Genomic DNA, 21936 nt, shown 5'->3' with positions numbered 1-21936 from the left:
ACCTCATGCCTACACATGCCTCCTACCCACCCTGCTGGTCTCCCTAGGTCAACTGCAGTGGAGACGCTTCGCCTGCCCAGCTGTCAGGGCTCTGCTGGGGGGACGTCACTGGGTGGCCTCATGAGGTACAAGGGTCTCTGTCACAGGCAGGGCAGGGTGGGAGATGGTGGTCTGCCTCCGGGGGGGTGGGGTGGGCACAGGGTGAGCACCAGGGGCTGCCTGCTGGATGGCTTGGGCCTGTGGCCACTGCCAGGCCGACCCACATGGTCCCCTCCTCCAGGCCCTCCATGTCCCCAGTAACATGCATCTGGGCTCCCAGCCCTGAGGGGACCCAGCCCAACCTGACAGCAGATGGATGGTCCCTTCTGTAAGCACGCTTAGACAGTGACCCAGAATTCAAGTGTTTCAAGCCAGCCTCTGCCACGGGGAGCTGGGCTGGTGACAGGCATATCTGGGTCTTTCGAGGGAGACAGACTGTGGGGCTCACAGGCACACATGCTGCCCAGGCTGGGGCACAGCACAGCTTAAGTAGCTCCGAGCTCTCCCGGGCCAGGGTGCAGGTGGATAGTAGGTCCTCTCCTTCGAAGGCAAGGCATGACTGGGAGACCTGAGCACAGGGCCTGGACTCCCTGATCTCCAGCGGGGCCCTGTGGCTCCTGGGCCAAGAGCTGTGGGTGAACTGGACATGGGGCGACCACTGAGGTTGCCTGCAGACCTTGTCAGTGCTGCCCTGTGGGCAGCTGGGTGGGCAGCTTGTGGTAGGCCTGGCTCAGCTGAGCTCTCAGTCCAGTTGGCTCTGGGGGGCCAGCCAGTGAGCATAGCCCTGAGGACGGCCGGGGGGAGGAGAAGGACAGAGGTTTTTCTGCTCCTGAGGATCTGCTCCGGGACCAAGGAGACATGAACCTGGAGGTGCTGAGTGGATGCTGCAGGGTGTCTGGCCTGGGGCACTGCCTGGAGGCCCTGGGAGCTGGTGCTGTGGGCTCACCGCCTGGCTGTCCAGATAGAGGGAGCATGGCCTCCTTAGGGAGGACTGTTTCTGCCAGCTTCATCTCTGTGAGCATAAAAGATGCAGTACTTTCATGCCTCCAGCTTGGCAGTGGTAGCAGCTCCACCCAGTACAGGGACCAGAAAATCAGACCAACACAACTTCCTGCCCAGACCTGCCACTCACCTGCTGTGTGACTTTTAGCCAGACGTTAACCTCTCTGAGCCTCAGCCTCGTCATCAGTAAACTGCAGGTGGCAACACCTACCTTACACTGTCGAGCATGAAATGGGCCAACGCATGTCAGGTGCCATCTCAATTTGGTATCCTCTCTTTTGGCATGGTTTCAGCTACCAGGGAATCATGATCTCATTTTACAGATGTGGACACTGAGGCTCAAGGAGGTGAAGTCACCTTCCCAAGGTCACACAGTGGCCTGAATGGCAGGAGGGTTAGCCAAGAGAATTGAGGATCAGGATTGAAAGGGTCTTAATGAGCTAGACAGATGGGCTGCCTCCCCCACAGAGGAAACTTAAGACCGAGGGGGCACGTGGAGTTAGCAGCTACACCTGTGAGAAAGACTCAGGGCTGGGGCGCGAGGGTGACTTCTGCAAAGACTAACTGTGCGGGAGGGTTAGGACAAGAGCCATGAATGGACGGCCCCTCCCTCCGAGAGCCGTGGTCTGGAATTCCAGGAAAGGGCTGGAAATCGGGCTTTGCTTAGTCCTAGAGCAGGTCAGCAACATCCAGGCAGGAGAATCCGTGGGCTGCGCTCCGTGGGCGGCCACCCCGAGCTCCGTGGCTCCTCTGTGGCCTCCATTTAGCTGTGGTGGGGGTGATACGTGCATTCACCCTGTTGTCAGTGGTGCTGTCCCCACGCCAGGTGGACAGAAGAGCACTGGGTGACGGGAAAGGGCTGAGAGCAGCTCCTGGTTCTGTCACGGGCGTGCAGACACTCCAGGACCCCCAGGTACACTACTTAGAGATGCAGTGACTTCCATTCGAGGCGTTAAGAGGGACGTGTCCAGACCAGAGAGGTTGAGAGGCCCAAGGTTCCATTATGGAAAAGAGAGGAGGAAACGGGAGGGAGGACCCAGAGGCCTCATGGGGAGCGGGGGAGCGGGCATCAGGGGCCCGAAAGTGCTCTGAACGGTCCAATTTCTTGACTCCCTGGGAGGCCGGTTTCAGCTCTTCAGAGAGAAGTGCTTCACGGGAGCATCACCTGTTAAGGGGGGTGGTGGGTGCCCCTGGGGGATGGGGGCTCCCTTGACCACCTGTGGACAGGCAGACGGTGGGCACGCTTGGTGGGGTGTTGTAGGGACACCTGCTCGGGCTCACCTGGCCTTTCTTGGCGGCAGAATCCAGCCGTGCTGATCTTGAATGGCTCCTTCCTGGTCCACGCCTTTGGGGCCAGCCTGGCGGCTCAGGTGTCTTCTGGGGGCACTTTCGCCCGGGCGCACGTCCACACAGCCTGCGGCCGCCATGCCTACCTGGACACCAGCCTCCAGCACACATGGCCTCCACTTCAGGCGCTGGGGGTGCCCCCCAACAACCACATCCGAGTGTCCGTGGGGGGAGACGAACCCCCCAGGGCCCAGCTGGAGGTGGCCCTGGGCCCATGCACCCTGACTGCCCATGGGGACGTCAGGACAGAGGCCAACGCCACACGCAACTGGACCCTGGCCCTGGTGAATCACTGCCCCCTGCTGGAGGTAAGCCCCCCACCGGTCAATGTAGGTTTCCACCTCCCTCCACAAGTTATTAACCGCCTGCTGTATGCCCAGCTCTGCACTCAGCATGAGAAACTAGTCTTTTTTTGCCGTTGTCACTTGAATTGGGGGACTCGTTGACTACAAAGCTTTGAGCCAAAAATGGGACCAGAACTGAATTTTCTCCCCTTTTGCAAAGGGCCTTCCTGAGACACTGGTTCCCTTCCTTTCTGGGGCTCAAGTTGATTCTGTTCTCACTTCCCCCATTCCTGGGGTTAAGGCTCCCGGAGTAAGAATGAGAATAGCACGAAGCAGCAGCTGATGTTCATCAGGCACATGTGCTGAGTGCCCTCTGAGGCCCCTTAAATCCTCACCCCCGGGAGGAAGGGGCTGCTTGTACCCCTCCTTTCATCCCCATCTTGGGTCCCTGCCCCCATGTGGGGTGCGTCCTGGGTCCCAGGGGAGCAAGTTGCTTAAGGTGTCTGCCCTCCAGCCAGTGAACATTGATGTTAGTGATGTATTTCCAATAGCCGGTGCTTTCTGGGTGCCTGGCTCTGGGCTCACAAGTATTAACTTACTTACATCTCCCAGCAACTTATGATGCTATAAATCAACTCCCATTTTAGAGATGGGTAAGCTGAGGTTGCAGGTTGGAACAACCGAGTTAGTGGTGGAGCCAGAACTTGAGCCCCCACCTCTCGATGGGATACCCTTGGTATCAGTCACCTTGCAGAGGGAGGTGCTGATAGAGTTCAAGCCGTGGGTCCACCACTGCCCTCTTCCCACCCAGGCCCGTCTCCAGCTCCCCCTAAATCCGACCACTTTCCGCATATTCCAGGCAACTGGAATCCCGCAGGCCCTGCACTCCGAGGGCCGCCTGAGCTGGGGACCCTGTGAATTCGACCTGGCTGCAGGCCTCCGCAGTGACCACGGAGACGCCCACCTGCAGCTGGCCCGCACCTGCGGGGCCCAGCCTTCTGCCCTGGGGCACCTGACCCACTCCGTGCCCCTTCTGAGTCGCCTGGGCCTGCCGCCCGGGAGCACCGTCAGCCTGACTGCTTGGCCCGGCCCTCCCACCAGCCGCGGCTCCCTGGCCCTCCAGATGGGGCCGTGCCAGCTGCGGGGTGCGCTGGAGCAGCAAGCTGAGAACCAAAGCACGTGGACACTGGCCACTGAGCCGGGCTGCCCGCTGCTGGAGGTGCGTATGGCGGGCCAGCAAGGTGACTGGAGAGCCAGCTTCCAGAGCCCCTGTCAGCGTGAGGCCTGGGCCTGGCTGACGCTCCCCTCCAGGGGCTTCCCAAGACCCCAGCTACTATTTCCCAAGAACCCTGTCGGATACTTGGTTCCTCTTATCTCTAATCCCTCATTCCCATTCGGCAGATGAGGAAATCGAGGCTGGGAGATTAGAGGCACGCTGTGAAACTAAAGGACCACAGATTCAGAATACAAATTCTGAATATAAATTTTTATAAAAGTCCTTCTTCTTAGTAAAATTCTGAGAGCAGGAAGGGAATGAGGGAAGCTGTCCTCAGCTGACAGTGGGGAACAGTCACATCTTGGTTTCATAACCTGTTAAAAACCACAGGCTGGTTTTATCTGAGCGGAGAGATGGTCTGAGAATTGTCCCGTGATGTTTGGGGAAGGGGAATCCCTGACGCTGGAGTCTGGGTCAGCAGACAGGACTGGTGCCCTCGTCTGAGTGGGATGGGTCCCTCCCCTGTCTCCTGACGGAGCTTCCTGGGCACAGAGGCAGGGTCTGGTCCACTCGGCATCCCTGAGCATAGGGCTGGGCGCCCACAGATGCTCTGTCAGTGTTAATCAGGTCAACACAGGATTGGGCCATGAGAGAGTAGAGCATCACGGGATAAAACAGGCCTGCCCACTAGAACTTTCTATGATGATGGAAATGTTTCATTCTTTGATATCCAGGACAGGAGCTGCCAGCCATGTGTAGCTTAAAATGAGCTCACTAGTGCTACAGAAGAACCTGAATTCTTTCTTTTACTTGATTTTAATTTAAATTGAACCAGCCCCAGTCTGAAGCATAGACTGAAGACAGATCAGGTTCAAACCTTGGCTCTGCTACTTACTAGCTATATGACCCTGGGCAATTACTTCGCCTCTTTGAGCTTCAGTTTTCCCATCTGTAATATGGGGATATTAACTACCTATTTCAGAGCCATCAAATAGGATGAAAAGAGAACATTCTTGTGAATTACTTAACATGAGGCTGTGCGTGTACTGAGTGTTCTATGATGGACAATTGTTATGTATTATGACTGCTGTTGCAGTCTTGTTGTTACCGTAACGGGGGAGGGGCACAAGTTGGTAGGCAGGGCTGGAGGGGTAAGAGGGTAGAAGATGGAGAATCAGGGTCACTCCTGATGTGGGACCACCTTCCGACCCCGCTCTCTGTGGTCCTGCAGGGCCTGGGCCTCCCAGCAGGGATGCAGCTCAGCGGCTCTCTGCAGGCCTCAGGTAGGGAAGCAGAAGCTTCAGGGGTCCTCGCAGCGGCCGGCCAGACTGCCTCCCTGACCTTGGCGGTGGCCCTGCACCCATCCGAGGCCACACTTCGAGCGAAGATGAGGCACACGCTGCCTTCACTGCACTCCATTCCCCCAGAGACCTCGCTGACCGTCCAGCTGGGGTGGGAGGCCGGGCACCAGCTGGGCCTGGAGCTGCACGCTGGGGCCTGCGAGCTTTGGGGCAGCGGCGAGCTGCAGCTGGACCCCTGGCTGCAATGGCGGGTGCTGTCCGAGAGCTCCTGCGAGGCCCTGCAGGTAGGTGTGCCAGGGGTGAGCGCGGGGGGTGGGCACCAGGGTCTCCAGGGGACAGGACAGGGGCCTCCTTTCTGACCACTGCCAAAACCAGAGAGATCGGGTGAACCCTGGAGGGATGGACTCCTCAGATACTTATTGAGGATCTCCTCTGTGCCCTGGATGTACACCCATAAACAAAGCAGAGATGAATGCCTGCCTGGGGCAGACTGGCAACCCCCAGAATAAATCACTGAACTGTGGAGTGTATTACACAGTGGTGAGGGCTAAGGGGAGAGAGAAAGTGGGAAAGGGGGGCATAAAAAACAGGGCAGATATTGCAATTTTATAGTCGGTCAAGATTGGCCCCAAAGACAGGATGACGTTTGAGCACAAACTTGAAGGAGAGGAGGGAGTAGCATTGTTTTGTGTCTGGGGAAAGGGTATTCTAAGCATGGCCAGTGCAAAGGTCCTGAGGCAGGGCTGGAGAGGGAAGGGCATTCTCTAGGACTGGGGTCAGCAAACCATCTTTATAAAAGTTCATATAGTAAATATCTTTGGCTTTGCAGGCCATTCAGCCGCTGTTGTAACTGTTCAGTGCTGCTATTGTAGTACAAAGCGCCATAGACAATATGCACTATGTGGGCGTGTCTGTGTTCCAATAAAGCTTTATTTACAACAGGCAGTGGGCTGGATGTGGCCCGTGGGCCACTGTTGGCTGACTCCTGTTTTATAAAAAGCCCGTGGGGTGGGAGCACACTTGGATTCAGGATCCATCACAGAGGACCGGATAGAAGTTGCATGTGGGTGTGAGAAAAAGAGGGGAGTGGACGGCACTGTGCTTTTGTCGTAGGTGATGAGAGGGCTGGGGCTGCTGTTCCCCGAGTGGGGAGAATGGTGGATGGAGGAGGAGGGTTGTGGAAGTGGTGTCACCAACTCCAGGCCTATTTTGGATGTGTTCAATTTGACAGGGCTCTTAAACGCTCAAGTGGAGATGTTGGGGGCAGCTCTCGAGTCAGGAGGTCGGCTGTGGTCTGGACGGGAGGGCTCCACCTCTAGGTGGTCACATTTAAAGCCACAGACTGGCTGAGATGGCTGTGGGGTGGGTGGAGACTAAGCGATCAGGCTGCAGAGCTGGACGGATGAGAAGGAAGTGGCCAAGGGTACCAAGAAGAACAGGCCAGGAGGAGGAGAAACCCCAAGGCAGAAGGCTGGGGAGGAAAGGGTTCCAAGAGGAGGGAAGGGTTACCAGGGTCAAACGCTGTGTCAGACAGGTGGAGAGTTGGGCAGCCGATCTGGGTGCTGGGAAGGCCACCTTTGAGGCCAGGAAGCGCCGGACTCTGAATGGCAGTTCTGCCCCTTGTCTCTGGTGACCTTGAGCAAATCACTGTTCCTCCCTGGGCTTCAGTTTCATCATCATAAACGGGGTGCAAAGGCCTCCTCCAGTCTCAGGATTAGATGAAACCGCACTGCCGACGTGCTCTGGGATGTGCTGGCGGGAGCAGCCGAGGGAGATGCCCGCGTGGGCCAGCCTTGCAGCCTGCTTCCTGGACAGGCTCCCGTCTGCCTCTTGGCAGCAGGTGTTGAGTTCTGTGCGCCTGGGAAGGCGGAGGGGATGGGGGAGGAGAGGTGGGGAGATGCACGTTCGCAGCTGCCAGTGGTTGGAAGACTCTTGGCCAGTTGGTTTCACAGGATGTGGTTCTCTTGGGTATAAAGATGCGATCCTCGTAGTCTGGGGAGGTGGAAGGGGGTGGGGGAAGCTCGTTGAACAGTGCAGGGCTACCGATGTGGGGAAATTGGGCGCTCTGGGAACCTGATCAAAGTCACAAACCCTCTCCTGTAGAGACTCTCGTGGGCACATGCCCCATTTTGTGGTCAGTTCAAGGGGGATTATAGGACCCCTGATGCCCACTTGGGACCCCACCCTAGTTAAGAAGCCCTGCTTCCATCTCCTTAAACCCCTCCAGGCCCTGGGGGTCCCGGGCCGAGTGGATGGCTCTGGCTACATCATGGTGAACTCCATGGCCGTGGACGCCCAGGTGCTGGTCATCGTGGATGCCAACACACTACGGGGGCTGCTCGTCCTCAATACCACCGAGGTGAGGGTGTGGATGGGTAGGGTACCCAGGGTGGCCTGGGAAGGGGTGCTGAGGCCATGTGCTCCCGAGGCCCGAGGAGAAGCATTTGGATACCCGCTGAGCTCCAAAGAGGACCCTGGCAGATGAGAGCGTCAAGGTCCATGAGTAGAGGAATGAGGCTTCCAAGGAGAAGTCCCTCAGCTGCCCCTTCCCCTTCCTAACTCCCCAGGAGCCACAGCTCATACGACTTCTTTAATGTCATGTTCATGGAAGCACACAGCGTGCTCCCTTTTGCATCTGCCTTGTTTTGTTTGACATTATGTTTGTGAGATTCACCCACGCTGTGTTGATTATCCTTTTTCACTGATGTATAGTATTCCATGGTGTGCCTCTGTCACAATTCATCTATCTGTCCTATCCATTAGCACTTGGACAGTGTCCAGTTTCTTATTGTATATTATTTTATTTAATCACATACATGTTTTTTATTTTATTTTAAAAATGTTTTTATTGTGGTATAATATGCATAACAGAATTCACCATCTTAACCGCTTTTTAGTACACAGTTCAGCGGTATTCAGTATGTTCACATTTTTGTGCAAACATCACCACCATCCATCTCCAGAACTCTCTTCATCTTGCAAAACTGAAACTCTATACCCACTAAACAATAACTCCTCATTTTCCCCTCCCCTGAGCTCTGTTGATTTCCTTCCTTTTTAAGGCTGAATGGCATTGCATTGGGTGGATGGACCACATTTTGTTGATCCATTTATTCATCAGTGGACACTTGGGTTGCTTCCACCCTTTGGCTGTTGTTACGAGTGCTGCTGTGAACACGGGTGTACAAACATCTCTTCATGATATCTCACACGAGTCTTGGTTTCTCTTGCTCTATTGTAGACCCAGCAGGAGGTGAACTTGCTGCTCACACACAACCTGCCTCAGCCCTTGGCCCTCCCAGCCCGGGTCCTGCTGGACCTGACCGCCGAGAGGCTCGGGCCCAGCTACAGACACACCCTGCGGGTTGGAGTGGATGGCAGACAGGTGGGGGCTCTGCTGGCGGGGCCTTGGGGGGCTGGGGGCTGTGGGGACGGCCCAGCCCAATGGCCCCGGTCCCACAGTCATCCACCCTGACAGGTGTCTGAGGAGCTGACCTTCACTAGGTGGCCGGAGCACATCTCCCTAGACTGCACGTTCCAGCACAACATCCCCACGCTGCAGACGCTGTGGGTGGAGGACAAGCTGGGCCTGCAGGTCAGCCTCGGCAAGTACCAGTGATAGTGGAAATCATTCATTCATTCATTCATGCAACAAACCTTTTTGGAAATACCTCGGAGACGAGGGGATGGTAGAACAAGGTTCAGACCTCCCTCTGAGCCTCAGTCTCCTCATCTGGAAATTGGGGATGCTAATACTCATTTTGCTTGCCCAGCCATGCCCCCCGGGGCTGTCACACATTCTCCTCCTCCAGAGCTCCCCGCATTCCCAGCAGACCTGGCGCTTGTCCTCAGCCCTCTTTTTCCCCGCTTTCCACACACACTCCCTTCATGGGCTCATCCAGTCTCACATCGGTGCCATCTCTGCACTGCCATGTCCCCCATTTCTCCCTCCACTGAACCCCAGACCCGTAGACCCACCTGCCTGCTGTATCTCCACTCAGATGCCTGGCAGGCACCTCCGACTTGACTGTTCCAAACCAGACAGGCCGACCGCCCCCCGACCTGCCCCTCCCCGTCTCCCCATCTTGGCAAATGGCACCTCGTCCATCGTTCCAGTCGTGCAGTCAAACCCTTGAAGTCAACCTGGATTGACCAGCCTCCACCAAGGAGCCCCCCAAGAGTCAGCTCATAAGCACAAAAGACTCTCCTATCACCCAGGAAATTCTAAGGGACTTAGGAGCTCCATGTCAGATGCTCCTGTCACCCCCATCACTCAAGAATTTACAAGGGTACAGGGGCTCTGAGTCAGGAACTGGGGTCAAAGACCAAATATTAGCAGGAACCGGGGACAGAGACATCTATATCTACATCTTTCTTATTATTTCACACCCTTCCTAGCCTCTTCCCAGCTTTCTCTTTTCCATCATCTTCCCATTGTTTGACACGTGACGCCTTTGACCTCGTCCTGGTCTGTCTCCCACTGCTGGTGTTTAAGCTCCACGGGGTCAGACATTTCTGTCTGTCGTGTGCATGACAGAATCCCTAGGTTTAACAGGGCCCAGCATGTAGTAGGTGCTCAGTCAGCATCGTTGAATGATGCAGTGACACTTCCCACTTTATAGAGTGGGTGACATAAAGCAGTGAGGGGCCTCGCCACCTGTTGCCACGCACTGCGTGTTCGGCCAGTGATGGCGGCTGTGCTGTTGTGGCTTCAGTGATTAACTTACGTACCTATGGTGGGGAGGTTGTGAACTCAAAGGCCTTTGAGGGCCAAGTTGTATATTTTTAACTTTTTGAAAAAATTAAAAAAAAATTTTATTGTTAACTTTTTTATTGTGGCAAAATATGTATTGACCATTTGAACTATTTTAAAGTGTACAATTTAGGGGCATTTAGTACATTCATAAATTTGTGCAGCTACTCTCTAATTCAGAACGTTTTCGTCCCCCCAGATGGGAACCCTGTACCTGTTAGCAGTCACTCCTCAGCAGGCAGAGCCCCTCGCCACCAGCAAAACAGCACACGTGCAGTTGGCCAGGTGTAACCCAGTTGTTCCTCCAAGCTGCTTCCTTGAAGGGGTCCTGGTTCTTCCCATCCCAGCGGCATGGGTGGTACAAACCCCCAGGGTTTGTGGGAGCTGGTGCCAGCTGGGCTGGGCTGACGCTCTCTGTGAAGGGTGGTCCAGCATCTCCTGGGTGTCATTCCAGGTCTCCGTGGACGTTCACGACAGTGACTCTGGCTTTGAGAATTCGGGACGCGTCTCGGCAGGGGCCACGTCTCTGAACTACTCCGTGAGCTGCCGTCACCGCGATGGGCGCCTGGAGCTTTCTGGCTGGAGTGAGCACGACAGCCAGGCCCTGTGGCAGGCAGGGTTCCCGGCAGAGGCCCGCATCAGCGCCGAGCTGCAGACACGCGGTAAGACAGCCAGGCACTGCCCCCGGATGAGAGCTGGCTTCCCCCATGTGGGGACTGCCCGCCAGCCTCAGGCCCAGTTGACCCTGAGCTCCAGGACTAACCAGGACACCCTTGGCCTTGGAGCCTCACTCCTAAGGGAGAGTCTGTTCACTTCCCAGGGCTGCCAAAGCAACGTACCATAAACTGGGTGGCTTAAAACAACAGAAGTTTATTCTCCCGCAGTTCTGGAGGCCGGAACTCAGAAATCAGGTGTTGTCAGGGCCACGCTCCTTCCAAAGTCTTCAGGGGAAAATCCTTCCTTGCCTCTTCCAGCTCCTGGTGGCCCCAGGTGTGCCTGGGCTTGTGGCTGCGTCACTGCAATCTCTGCCCCTGTGTCTCTGCCTCTTCTCTTCTTTCTATGAGGATGCCAGTCATCGGATTAGGACCCATCCTAATCTAGCACCTCATCTTGGCTTGATTACCTCTTCAAAGACCCTATTTCCAAATAAGGTCACATTCACAGGTCAGGGACTTAGGACTTCAACATAATTTTTAGGGGGAAACAGTTTAACCCATATTGGAGGAGGAAGGGAAGATGACAGTAATAAGAGCCACCATTGATTGAGTGCTTACTGCATACATACCAGGCAAGTCCTCAATACACAGGAGCTAAGGGAATCTGCTCAACCATGCCATGCACACCAAGGGAAAGTTGAAGCCCCTAGTGGGGGCTTTGGGCCCTCAGGATCCACACCCTAACCTCTACAACCTCTCTCCTGGCCCCTGCTCATTCCACTCCTTGATATTCCTCCAACGCATGAGGCTTGCTCCTGCCTCGGGGCCTTTGTACAGGCTGTTCCCTCTGCCTGGAATGCTCTTCTCCACAGTCACTCTCTCACCTCCTTTGGGTATTTCTCACATGTCGTCTCCTCAGTGAAGCCTTGCCTGCTCCCCCTATTTATTTGCACCCCCACCTCTCTCCAGCTCTCCCCATCCCTCTCCCTGGCTTTGTCATTCTAACATACTGTGTAACTTACTTTTTTTTTATTGACCATATTTCTTATGCTGTATATCACATCCCCGTGGCTTACTTATTTTATTTATGTATGTATTTATTTATTTATTTATTTTTGGCTGTGTTGGGTCTTCGTTTCTGTGCGAGGGCTTTCTCTAGTTGCGGCGAGCGGGGGCCACTCTTCATCGCAGTGCGCGGGCCTCTCACTGTCGCGGACTCTCTTGTTGCGGAGCACAGGCTCCAGACGCGCAGGCTCAGTAGTTGTGGCTCACGGGTCTAGCTGCTCCGCGGCATGTGGGATCTTCCCAGACCAGGGCTCGAACCTGTGTGCCCTGCATTGGCAGGCGGATTCTCAACCACTGCGCCACCAGGGAAGCCCCTAACTTACTTTTTAAATATCTTTATTTCTCATTGCCTGCCTTCCACTCACCCCACAGTAGAATGTACACTCCACAAGGACAGGGATGATCTTTGTTTGCAGAGTGGCAGATAGTAGGTGTTCAATTAATCATCTGTTGAGTGAATGTGTGAACGTATGAGAGAGGGGTTAGTAACACCATCCCCATTCTTCAAGGGAGGAACAGAAGTGCAGAGAGGTTGGGTCACTTGTTCCAGGCCACACAGCTGGTTAATGATGAATCCAGGCAGTATGACTCCAGAGCCACCCTCTGACCCCTGTGTAGATTGCGGAGATCAGGATCCCTGTGTGTCCCCAAGTCCCTTGGGTCATCTTCTTCTGGTCTCAAACTCTTCCATCCTCGGCTCTCAGCATCCTGTGGGGTGAGCGGGGTCTGGATCAGACAGGGGACTGTCTCAGTGTGCGCTGACCTCACAGACTGCTCTGAGGAAGGGTCTGTAGGGGGTGTGGGGGGAAAGTAATAGGACAGTCGTCCCAGGGATAATTTCCACACTCCAGTTCCCCGGGGCCAGGAGGCCTGGTGTGCTGGCCTCCAGCCAGGGTGACCTCTCACCCCCTACCCACTGCCGTCTCAGTCCCTCGGGGGGCGTTTTCTGCTGGGCATCAACATTCTTGGTGACTTCCCACAATCTGGAACCTCCCCGGGCAAGAGGACTTGGTCCCCTTCAATGTGTGTCCCCTCGCTCCTCATGCCCCCACACACACATAGTAGGTGCACGTGGTTGAACATTGCATAATGAAGGAAGGAAACGACCCCTTCCTGAGACCTACTATGTGCCCCACGCACAGGTGTTCGCAGATGTGGTATCTCAGTTGATCTTGGCAATGTCCCTCCAGGTGGGTGGGCTGTGCCCACCTTATAGGTGAGAAGATTGAGGCTCAGAGCTGCCAGGCTTGTCTGTGTCTGCCAGAGAGGGCCACCCACCCTGCTGGGCCCAAGTGGCAGGTGATGGGGCTGGGCCAGATCCTGGACTCTCCTTTTCTGGGGAGTTTTTACCTGCTGCGAAGATGAGGGGCAGCCCAGCTGAGAGGCAGGGGACTGGAAGAGATGCCCCCGTGGGATGGGAGGGGACACAGACCCTCCAGCCTGGGCCAGGCAAGCTGCAGGTCAGTATTATTTGATATTGATTTGATATTTGATTAACCCTGAAGAGAAGCATCATTGGTTTGTTCATTCCCTCAACAAGTACTGGACACCTGTGATGTGTCTGGCTGGGGCTGTACTAAGTGCTGGGGTTATAGCAGGGAATGAAACAGACTAAAGGCCCTCCCGTCATGGAGCTGACCTTCTGGCAGGGGTGGGAGCAGGAAGGGCTGGGAGGTACTTTAGATGGGCAGTCATGGAAGGCTCCTTGGAGGAGTTGTCCTATCAGCAGCGACTCCAATGAGAGAAGGAGCTGGCCAGGCCAAGACTGGGGGACGCCTCATGACAGATGAAGTCACTGGGACTCAGAGAGGTGAAAGACTTGCCCAGGGTCAATCCCGCTGGTATCCTCAGGGTGCGACCCTAAACTGGGAAGGGAGGTGAACCCCAGTCCCTAGCAGCCTTTGCCATTCTCTGCCTTTAGAGACCCAGACCCAGGCCCATGTGGTCCTCCGAGGTGGGGATGGTGGGATCAGCGTGGACGTGGCAGCCCTGGTGGCCTGGCCGATGAACGGCCCTCTGGAGCTGGTGGTGAATGTCAGCCACACGGCACCCGCTCTCCGGAGGCTGGGCCTGCCCTTCGCCAGCCAGGTGAGGAGTGGGTGGCCAGCCTGGGCAGGGGCAGGCTCCCTCCTAATTCTCTCAACTCCCATCCTGTTCCCGGGAGCAGAGGACCACTGTGTGCACGATTGACCGGGATGCTCTTGCCTTGTGTCTCTCCAGCACTTTACAGTTTGTAAAGGCTTTATTAATAATAGTAATAATTGTAACCAGTGTCTACTGAGTGACTTCTGTATTCCCAGCTGTGGGGCTGGTGTGGACTGGCCCCCTGCATCTCTGTGTTCCAGTACCTGGTGCTGTGTCCTTTCCGCCCTTCCACTTTTTAATCAAAATCAAAGCTCAGCTTCCATTTGTAGAGCGCCTACTGCGTGCTCGGCACCAGTCTAAGGGTTTTATATGCATTGACTCATCTCCTGACACCCCAGCGAGAGGCAGAGCGGCACAGGTGTTACGGAATGCCGTCTCCGGAGGTCAGTCCCAGCTCTGCCATTTGCTGGCTGTGTGGCCTTGGGCAAATTCCTTAGCCTCTCTGTGCCCTCCATCTCCTCATCTGTGAAATGGGGATAATAATTGTATCGATAATATGGGGGTTGTGAGGATGGAGTGAGGAATACCAGTAATGCACCTGGGACGGTGTGTGGCCGGAGCAGATGCTTTAGAAGCTTTTGCTGCTCTGGTGGTGGTGGTGATGGTGGTAACTGTAATCATCATCATCATCTCTGGGTCACACATGAGCGCCTAGGTGACCTGCCCAAGGTCACATAACAAGTAGACATCAAAGTAGGGACTCAGGCTTGGTACGGGGCCCTTCCCTGAGATGCTCCCCGCCAACAACCTCTGAGAAAGGAAATGTGCTGTGGCCCCACTGCATGGGGCCATGTCCCAGCCACTGTCGTTTGGTGTGAACTCACCTTGCTTGGCTGGGCCCTCCCACTCCCCCACGAGTCACAGAGCGCATGCATCAAAGCCTCTTTTCCAACCTCCTGTTTTGGATTATCCAGCAATCCCCCTGCCCCTCACTCCACTCTGCCGTGGGAGGAGTCCTGGAGGGCCAGGATGTCACTCTTCACGCAGAGGGTCTGCGTCACTGTAACCCACAGCGGAGCAGCCCGAGCTCCCTTCTCCCCTGACTTCATCTGAATCCCCTTTTACTGGCCTCAGGAACGGGTGATGCGAGACCCGTGGGGAGGTCATTCTTTGCCGACGTCAGGGGCGCAGGTCTGCACTGGGGGCCCACAGTAGGCAACCTGGGCTGCAGTGAGGGAGCCGGTCCAGGCCCTGCCCAAGGGTCCTCACCGTCCAAGAGGTTGTTAGATGGGGCCAGGCCTGATGGGCGTCTGCCACGCCAGGCTGCGGGGACAGGGACATCCTGGGGCTGTGGAGCATGGCCTGGCCTGTGAGGGTCCTCAGCCCCCTACCCTCCCCACACCTCACAGCCTGCTCCCCCCCCACCACCATCCCTCTTCAGCTCATGTTCTGGGAGCTCTGGGCAGAGGAGGAGATGAGTTCTTCCCTGCAGCTGACCTGTGATTCTCAAGCCTGCCTGGTCTTCAACGTCCGTGGCCAGAACCGGGCGCTCAGGTGAGGGGTTCTCTACACTCTGGGGGCCCTGAGAGGAGAGGAATGGGTGAGGGAGACCACAGCTGAGCACTCCTGACCTACAGCCCCACTGCACAGGTGTGACAAGGGAGGCTCAGAGAGGCCAAGTGACTTACCCAAGGTCACACAGCTAATAAAATATCTTTGACCTCTGGGGGCAGGACATAGATGAGGAGTTCTTGGTCTCACAAACTAAATGCATCCCAGGCCTCGAGTACATATTAGTAACTATTACGGCTCTTTAATCCAGGGACCTACTGGGTGCCGGGGTCGGGGGTCTTACAATCAGATGAAGTCAGGCGGCCAGTGGTTCTCACCTGGGGGCGAGTGTGCCCACCCAGGAGTGTTTGGCAATGTCTGGGGAAATGTCTGGTGGTTACGACTCTGCATGGGGTGCTACTGGCTCCTAGTGGGTGGGGGCCGGAGGTGCTGCCAGACTCCTATAACGCACAGGTCAGCCCACGACAGTGAATCGTGTGGCCCAAGGTGTCAGCTGTGCTGAGGTTGAGACACCCTGGTGTAGAGGCACCACCAGGCCAGGGCAGCCCCCAGGGCTGGCAGCAGTGGGGAGCCATGAACACCCCAGCCTGAAGAGGCAGGGAAGGGGTGCTGTGTGCACAGGGCTGCTGGGAGGGAACCCGGGTTTAAATCCCACCGTCCACTCTGCTGAGGCGCCACTGGCCAAGCCCGAGGGGGCCCATCGGTGGGCCTACAGAAGACATGCCGCCTGGTACCACCCAGCCCCTGGGCTGAAGGGGAAACTGAGGGACTTGCCCAATGTCCCTGCCCAGGACCAGGCAGAGGCCAAGCTGGGATTCAAACTCAGGTCGCCTGGGGGCAGGCTGCAGCCCCGACCATTACACCCCATGACCCTCAGGCCTCGGGGCGTGTGAATAGCCCTTCATCGGCTATTCTGCTGCTGTGTTCCTGCGTCTCCACCCTTCTGCTGGGGAGGTTGGCTTGGTCCTGACCCGGCCCTGGAGGCCCGGACAGGTTGCCCTCAAGCCAGGCCTCTCACATCCTCTTTCTTTCCAGCAAGGAGCTGCGGCTCTCAGGCCGGCATCACCTCCCCATCCTCCTAGGCTGCTGCCCCAGCAGAGCCTCAGCCTCAGCCAAGGTAACTGTGTCCCGCCCTCCCCTGAGCTCCTAACTGGTTCCAGATGCCCTGCCCGAGGCGGGTATGGGGAGTGTTAACACATCCACATCTGTCTGCCGTCTGCACAGGCCCCCGTGGGCGACTCTCGGAAACCCCTGGCTCCAGCTTTCCCAAACAGGCCCAGGTTTACATTCTTGGGCTAGCCCCTGCGGCCCCCAGCTGGGCCCACGAGACCCTTAGGAGCCAGGAGAGGCTTGCCCGCCTGGTGCCTGGCGCCGCCTCACCCGGCCTGGCACGCTCCCGGTCGCTGGATCAGATGACGCGGCCTTTGAGCTGAGCCAGCATCACCTCCCAGGTGTCCCGTCTGCTTTCCCACGGGTCTTTGCGTGTCTTCGTGCCCTGTGTCCAGAAATCCCATTTTTACCTGGAACCCCCAGGATCTCCCGCACTCATGCATCTGCCCTGCGTGTAGCATCTGGAGGTCCTGGGGGAAGACAGGAGGACCCATGAGACCCATGATTCCCTCTCCCTCCGTCTGCCATTGTTTATTTCTGTCTGCCCCTCTTCCCCAAATCAGGAGATCCTGGAGGGTATGCCCAGCACCTGGCACAGGGCCCAGCACATAGTAGGTGCGTGTAGTGAATGAATGAAAGGAATGAATGAATGAATGACAGGATGTGTAAATGAGTGAGTGATTACAATCACCAACTGATCACTTCATTATCCCACCAGCCACCCAGTTTTGTTAAAAGCCCTCCCTGCCCTGGGCCAGGCTGCCTTTGTTTATAGAGCACCTACTGTGTGCCAGGCCCTGTACCCGCACATCGCACAGAATCTCAGTGCTCCCCAGATTTCACTGCACCATCATTCGGGGAACCTCTTAGTTTCCCCCTAATCTTTATTTTGAATAATTTCCAACCTATAGAAAAGTTATTGTAGGACAGTGGACATTTACCAATCGGTTTTTTCCCCAGTTTTATTGAGATGTAATTGACATACAGCACTGTATAACTTTAACATGTACAGCATACTCATCTGACTTACATCTATTGTGAAATGACTACGGTAAGTTTAGTTAACGTCCTCATCTCATAGAGATACAGAAAAAGAAAAGGAAAAATAATTTATTTCCTTGTGATGAGAACTCTTAGAATCTCCTCTCTTTTTTTTAAAATTAATTTTTATTGGAGTATAGTTGATTTACAATGCTGTGTTACTTTCGGCTGTATAGCAAAGTGAATCAGTTGTACATATACATATATCCACTTTTTTTTAGATTCTGTTCCCATGTAGGTCATTACAGAGCATTGAGTAGAGTTCCCTGTGCTATACAGTAGGTCCTTATTAGTTATCTATTTTATATATGTGTATATATCAATCCCAATCTCCCAATTTATCCCTCCCCCCCTTTCCTCCTTGGTAATCATAAGTTTGTTTTCTGCATCTGTGACTGTTTCTGTTTTGTAAATTGGTTCATTTGTACCTTTCTCTTCTCTTAACCACTTTCAAATATACCATCCAGCAGGGTTAACTGTAGTCATCCTGTTGTACATACATCTCTGGTATTTATCTTATATCACCAAGTGTTAATATCTTACCACACCTTTCTATTTGTACTTACATATGTTATATACATTTGTATATTCGTACACGTATTTTCTGTATTATTGTGAGTTAATATTGAGTTGTTTCTGGAGGCATCTCTTTACTCCTAAATACTGCAGCAAGTATTTCCAATAACAAGGGTATTTTCTTGTATAACACAACAGAATTACAAAATTCAGGAAATTTAACATGTGACATAAAACCATTATCGAATATATGGTTCATCATAAAATTTCCCAGTGTCGCAGTCATTCTTTTGCAATAACGTTCTTTCGAGCGGTTTTGTTTTGTTTGTTTTAAATCCAGAATGCAGTTCAGGATCATCCAGGGTATTCAGTTTCTTAATCTAGAAATTCAGTTTCTTAATCTGAAATCTCTTTAGTTTCTTAATCTAGAACAGAGGTCTGTAAACTTTTACTGTAAAGGGCCAGATAATAAATATTTTAGCCTTTACACCCAATACCCTCTTTGTTGCATCTACTACTATTGTAACAAAAGAGCAGCAATAGACAATATGTAAATAAAATGGGCATTGTCGTGTTCCAATAAAACTTTATTTACAAAATCAGGCTGTGGGCCAAATTTGGCCCAAAGACTGACCCCTGATCTAGAAATTCTCTTCCCACCGCCTATATTTTATTATTACACTTTTCAGACACTGAAAAATTAAAACAATTTTATAGTGAACACCTACGTATCCATCACCTAGATTTTTTTCATTCATATTTTGCTCTACTGTATCACATAGTTCTCCATCCTTCCTAATTTTTGATGCATTTCAAAGTAAATTGCTGATATTGATATCAGCTGATATCAGCCGAAAGTGATATCCCCCTAAGCATTTCATTGTCATTAACCACATTAAAGGAGAACTCCTGCATTGAACAACAAGGATTTACTGTATAGCACAGGGAACTGTATTCAGTATCTTGTAATAACCTATAATGGAAAAGAATCTGAAGCTGTATACCTGAAACTAACACAATATTGTAAATACGCTATAGTTAAGTTTTTAAAAGAACTCCCGCATTGACGATTTTGCAGTGTTCAGGCAGTTGTTTTGCAAAACTCCCCCATTTGAATTTGTCAGATTGTTTGTGTGAGACATGATTCAGGTTGAACATTTTTGACAGGGGCATCACTAAATTAATGATGCTTCTGGAGAGCTCTTAAGAATACCAGTTCTTGACCCAGTTTCCAGAGGCTCTGTTTTTACAGGTCTTGGGTGGGGGCCCAGAATCTATATTTTTGGCAGGTGCCCTAAGTGATTCTGCTATTCAGCCAGCCTGGAAGTTAGCACATTATTTCATATAGTTTTCATACCAACCCATTAATAAAGTAGGTATCATTATCCCAATTTATCTGATAAGAAAGTGAAGGTGGTTATGGAACTAGCTAGAGGTCATTTATCCCATACCTGCTAGAGCCTGAACTGGGGCCTGGTCTGTTTAATGCAGTGCTTGTGTGTCGTCCTCTGCAGTAGACTGCCCCCTGCTGTTCACAATGGTAATACAACTAGAATTCTTGCCTGCCCGCCCCAGGCTGGTAGCTATCTACAAGTCAGTGTTACAGCATGAAGGGCATGGGGAGATTGTTGTCATGGCCACACCTGGTGGTCTAATCTGAGGTTCAGGACCCTCATGTCATCAGAGTTGGTCCCATCCAGGGAGCTGGGCGTCTTTCGGGCCCGGGGCTTTGGGAGGCGGAGCTTGCTCAGCGTGGAGCCAGCATCTTCCTCAGTGTTCCGTCAGAGACTTGGATGAGGAGATCTGACTTGCTTTTCTTCTGGCCCAGCTGCGATACCCTGAGGGTGGAGCCGAGAGCACCTTTGCCTTGACGGTGGAGGAGCATCATTTCCACGTGGGCTCCAGGCTGGTGGCTGCTAAGGACAGTCTCACCAACATCGTCACGCTGGAACAGACCTTCCCCCAGGTGCGTGCAGGAGGCCAGAGCCAGGGCTGGGGCAGGCTGGGAGGCTCCGGGGGCAGCCCTTTGAGAAAAGAGGAATTGTCCTGGTTCCTGGGAGGATCCAACGCAGGCAGAGCCGTGATGTGGGCAAAATTTGCTGGAATGGATTCTCAGCTGGCCTCTGTATCCATCCATCCATCCTCCCTCCCTCCCACCCTCCCTCCCTCCCTCCCTCCCTCCCTTCCTTCCTCCCTTCCTTCCTTCCTTCTGCATTATTTATTGAGCATCTACTAGGTGCCAGACCAGACACTATTCCAGAAACTGGGGATGTTGCCTAGAACAGGATTGATGCGTCCTTCCTCTCATCAAGTGTACAGTCTAGTGGGGAGATTGACCAACAAAAAAAAATCAAATAAGAAAATATACCAGATGATGATACATACTACAGAAAAAACAAAATGGGGTGAAATGAGTGGGAATTACTGGGGAGCTATTTAGGTGGCCAGGAAAGGCCCCACTAAGGAGATGACATTTGAGCTAGCCGGAGATGACAAGCAAATATCAGCCATTTGGAAATCTGGTGAAAAGAAGATATACAGATTGCCAACAAACACATGAAAGGATGCTCAACATCACTAATCATTAGAGAAATGCAAATCAAAACTACAATGAGGTATCACCTCACACCAGTCAGAATGGCCATCATCAGAAAGTCTACAAACAATAAATGCTGGAGAGGGTGTGGAGAAAAGGGAACCCTCTTGCACTGTTGGTGGGAATGTAAATTGATACAGCCACTATGGAGAACAGTATGGAGGTTCCTTAAAAAACTAAAAATAGAACTCCCATATGACCCAGCAATCCCACTCCTGGGCATATACCCTGAGAAAACCATAATTCAAAAAGTGTCATGTACCACAGTGTTCATTGCAGCACTATTTACAATAGCTAGGACATGGAAGCAACCTAAGTGTCCATCAACAGATGAATGGATAAAGAAGATGTGGCACGTATATACAATGGAATATTACTCAGCCATAAAAAGAAACGAAATTGAGTTATTTGTAGTGAGGTAGATGGACCTAGAGTCTGTCATACAGAGTGAAGTAAGTCAGAAAGAGGAAAACAAATACCGTATGCTAACACGTATACATGGAATCTAAAAAAAAAATGGTTCTGATGAACCTAGGGGCAGGACAGGAATAAAGACGCAGACGTAGAGAATGGACTTGAGGACACTGGGAGGGGGAAGGGTAAGCTGGGACTAAGTGAGAGGAGTAGCACTGACATATATACACTACCAAATGTAAAATAGATAGCTAGTGGGAAGCAGCCGCATAGCACAGGGAGATCAGCTCGGTGCTTTGTGATCACCTAGAGGGGTGGGATGGGGAGGGTGGGAGAGGGAGGGTGGGAGGGAGACACAAGAGGGAGGGGATATGGGGATATATGTATGTATATAGCTGGTTCACTTTGTTATACAGCAGAAACTAACACAACATTGTAAAGCAATTATACTCCAATAAAGATGTTTAAAAAAAGAAGAAAAGAAAATCTAGTGAAAGAGCATTCTAGGCAGAGGGAACAAGACATGCAAAGGGCCTGGGCAGGAATGAATTTGGCATATTTGAGGAATGGCCACTGGGCTGGAGCAGAGTAAGTGAGGGGGAAATGGTGGGCAGTAGTGGGAATCCAATCATGCAGGGCATGTCAGGCCACAGGGAGGGAGGAGTTTGGATTTTATTCCTCTGAAATTGGACGCCTTTTGAGGACACTATCCAAGGGATGCTTTCAGATTCCTCTGGCTGCTGTGTGGGGAGGGACCTACAGGGGGCAGCAGAGACAACAGTGAAGAAGCCAGTGAGCAGGGCCAGAATGATGATGTCTTGGACCGAGGTGGGGGCAGTAGTGATGGGCTCTAGAGACATTTAAGAGTTAATTCCCCTCGTCCCACCAAAAGTCCCCTCCTGTGGCACCCACCAGCAGGGAGAGTGCTCCTTGCTGAGC

The 21936-nt window shown here is 53.2% G+C and overlaps 1 protein-coding gene across 3 annotated transcripts in view; it reads left to right on the top strand.

The window, feature by feature from the left end:
• LOC132348415 (uncharacterized) overlaps window positions 1-21936 on the top strand; it is a 175803-nt gene that overhangs the window by 120343 nt on the left and 33524 nt on the right. For all 3 annotated transcript variants that reach the window (XM_059895845.1, XM_059895843.1, XM_059895846.1), the window contains exons 42-53: window positions 48-125; window positions 2343-2696; window positions 3532-3891; window positions 5120-5473; window positions 7417-7548; window positions 8431-8574; window positions 8668-8784; window positions 10397-10604; window positions 13585-13751; window positions 15190-15302; window positions 16356-16437; window positions 19816-19953. In XM_059895845.1, coding sequence (XP_059751828.1) covers window positions 48-125; window positions 2343-2696; window positions 3532-3891; window positions 5120-5473; window positions 7417-7548; window positions 8431-8574; window positions 8668-8784; window positions 10397-10604; window positions 13585-13751; window positions 15190-15302; window positions 16356-16437; window positions 19816-19953 — 2247 coding nt within the window. The remainder of the gene's footprint in view (window positions 1-47; window positions 126-2342; window positions 2697-3531; window positions 3892-5119; window positions 5474-7416; window positions 7549-8430; window positions 8575-8667; window positions 8785-10396; window positions 10605-13584; window positions 13752-15189; window positions 15303-16355; window positions 16438-19815; window positions 19954-21936) is intronic.

This window comes from Balaenoptera ricei, chromosome 15 (genome assembly GCF_028023285.1).
Source record: "Balaenoptera ricei isolate mBalRic1 chromosome 15, mBalRic1.hap2, whole genome shotgun sequence".
In the NCBI taxonomy this organism is placed as follows: domain Eukaryota; kingdom Metazoa; phylum Chordata; class Mammalia; order Artiodactyla; family Balaenopteridae; genus Balaenoptera; species Balaenoptera ricei.
The sequence above is the reverse complement of the archived record's forward strand: the minus strand, read 5'-3'. Positions and strand labels throughout refer to the sequence as shown.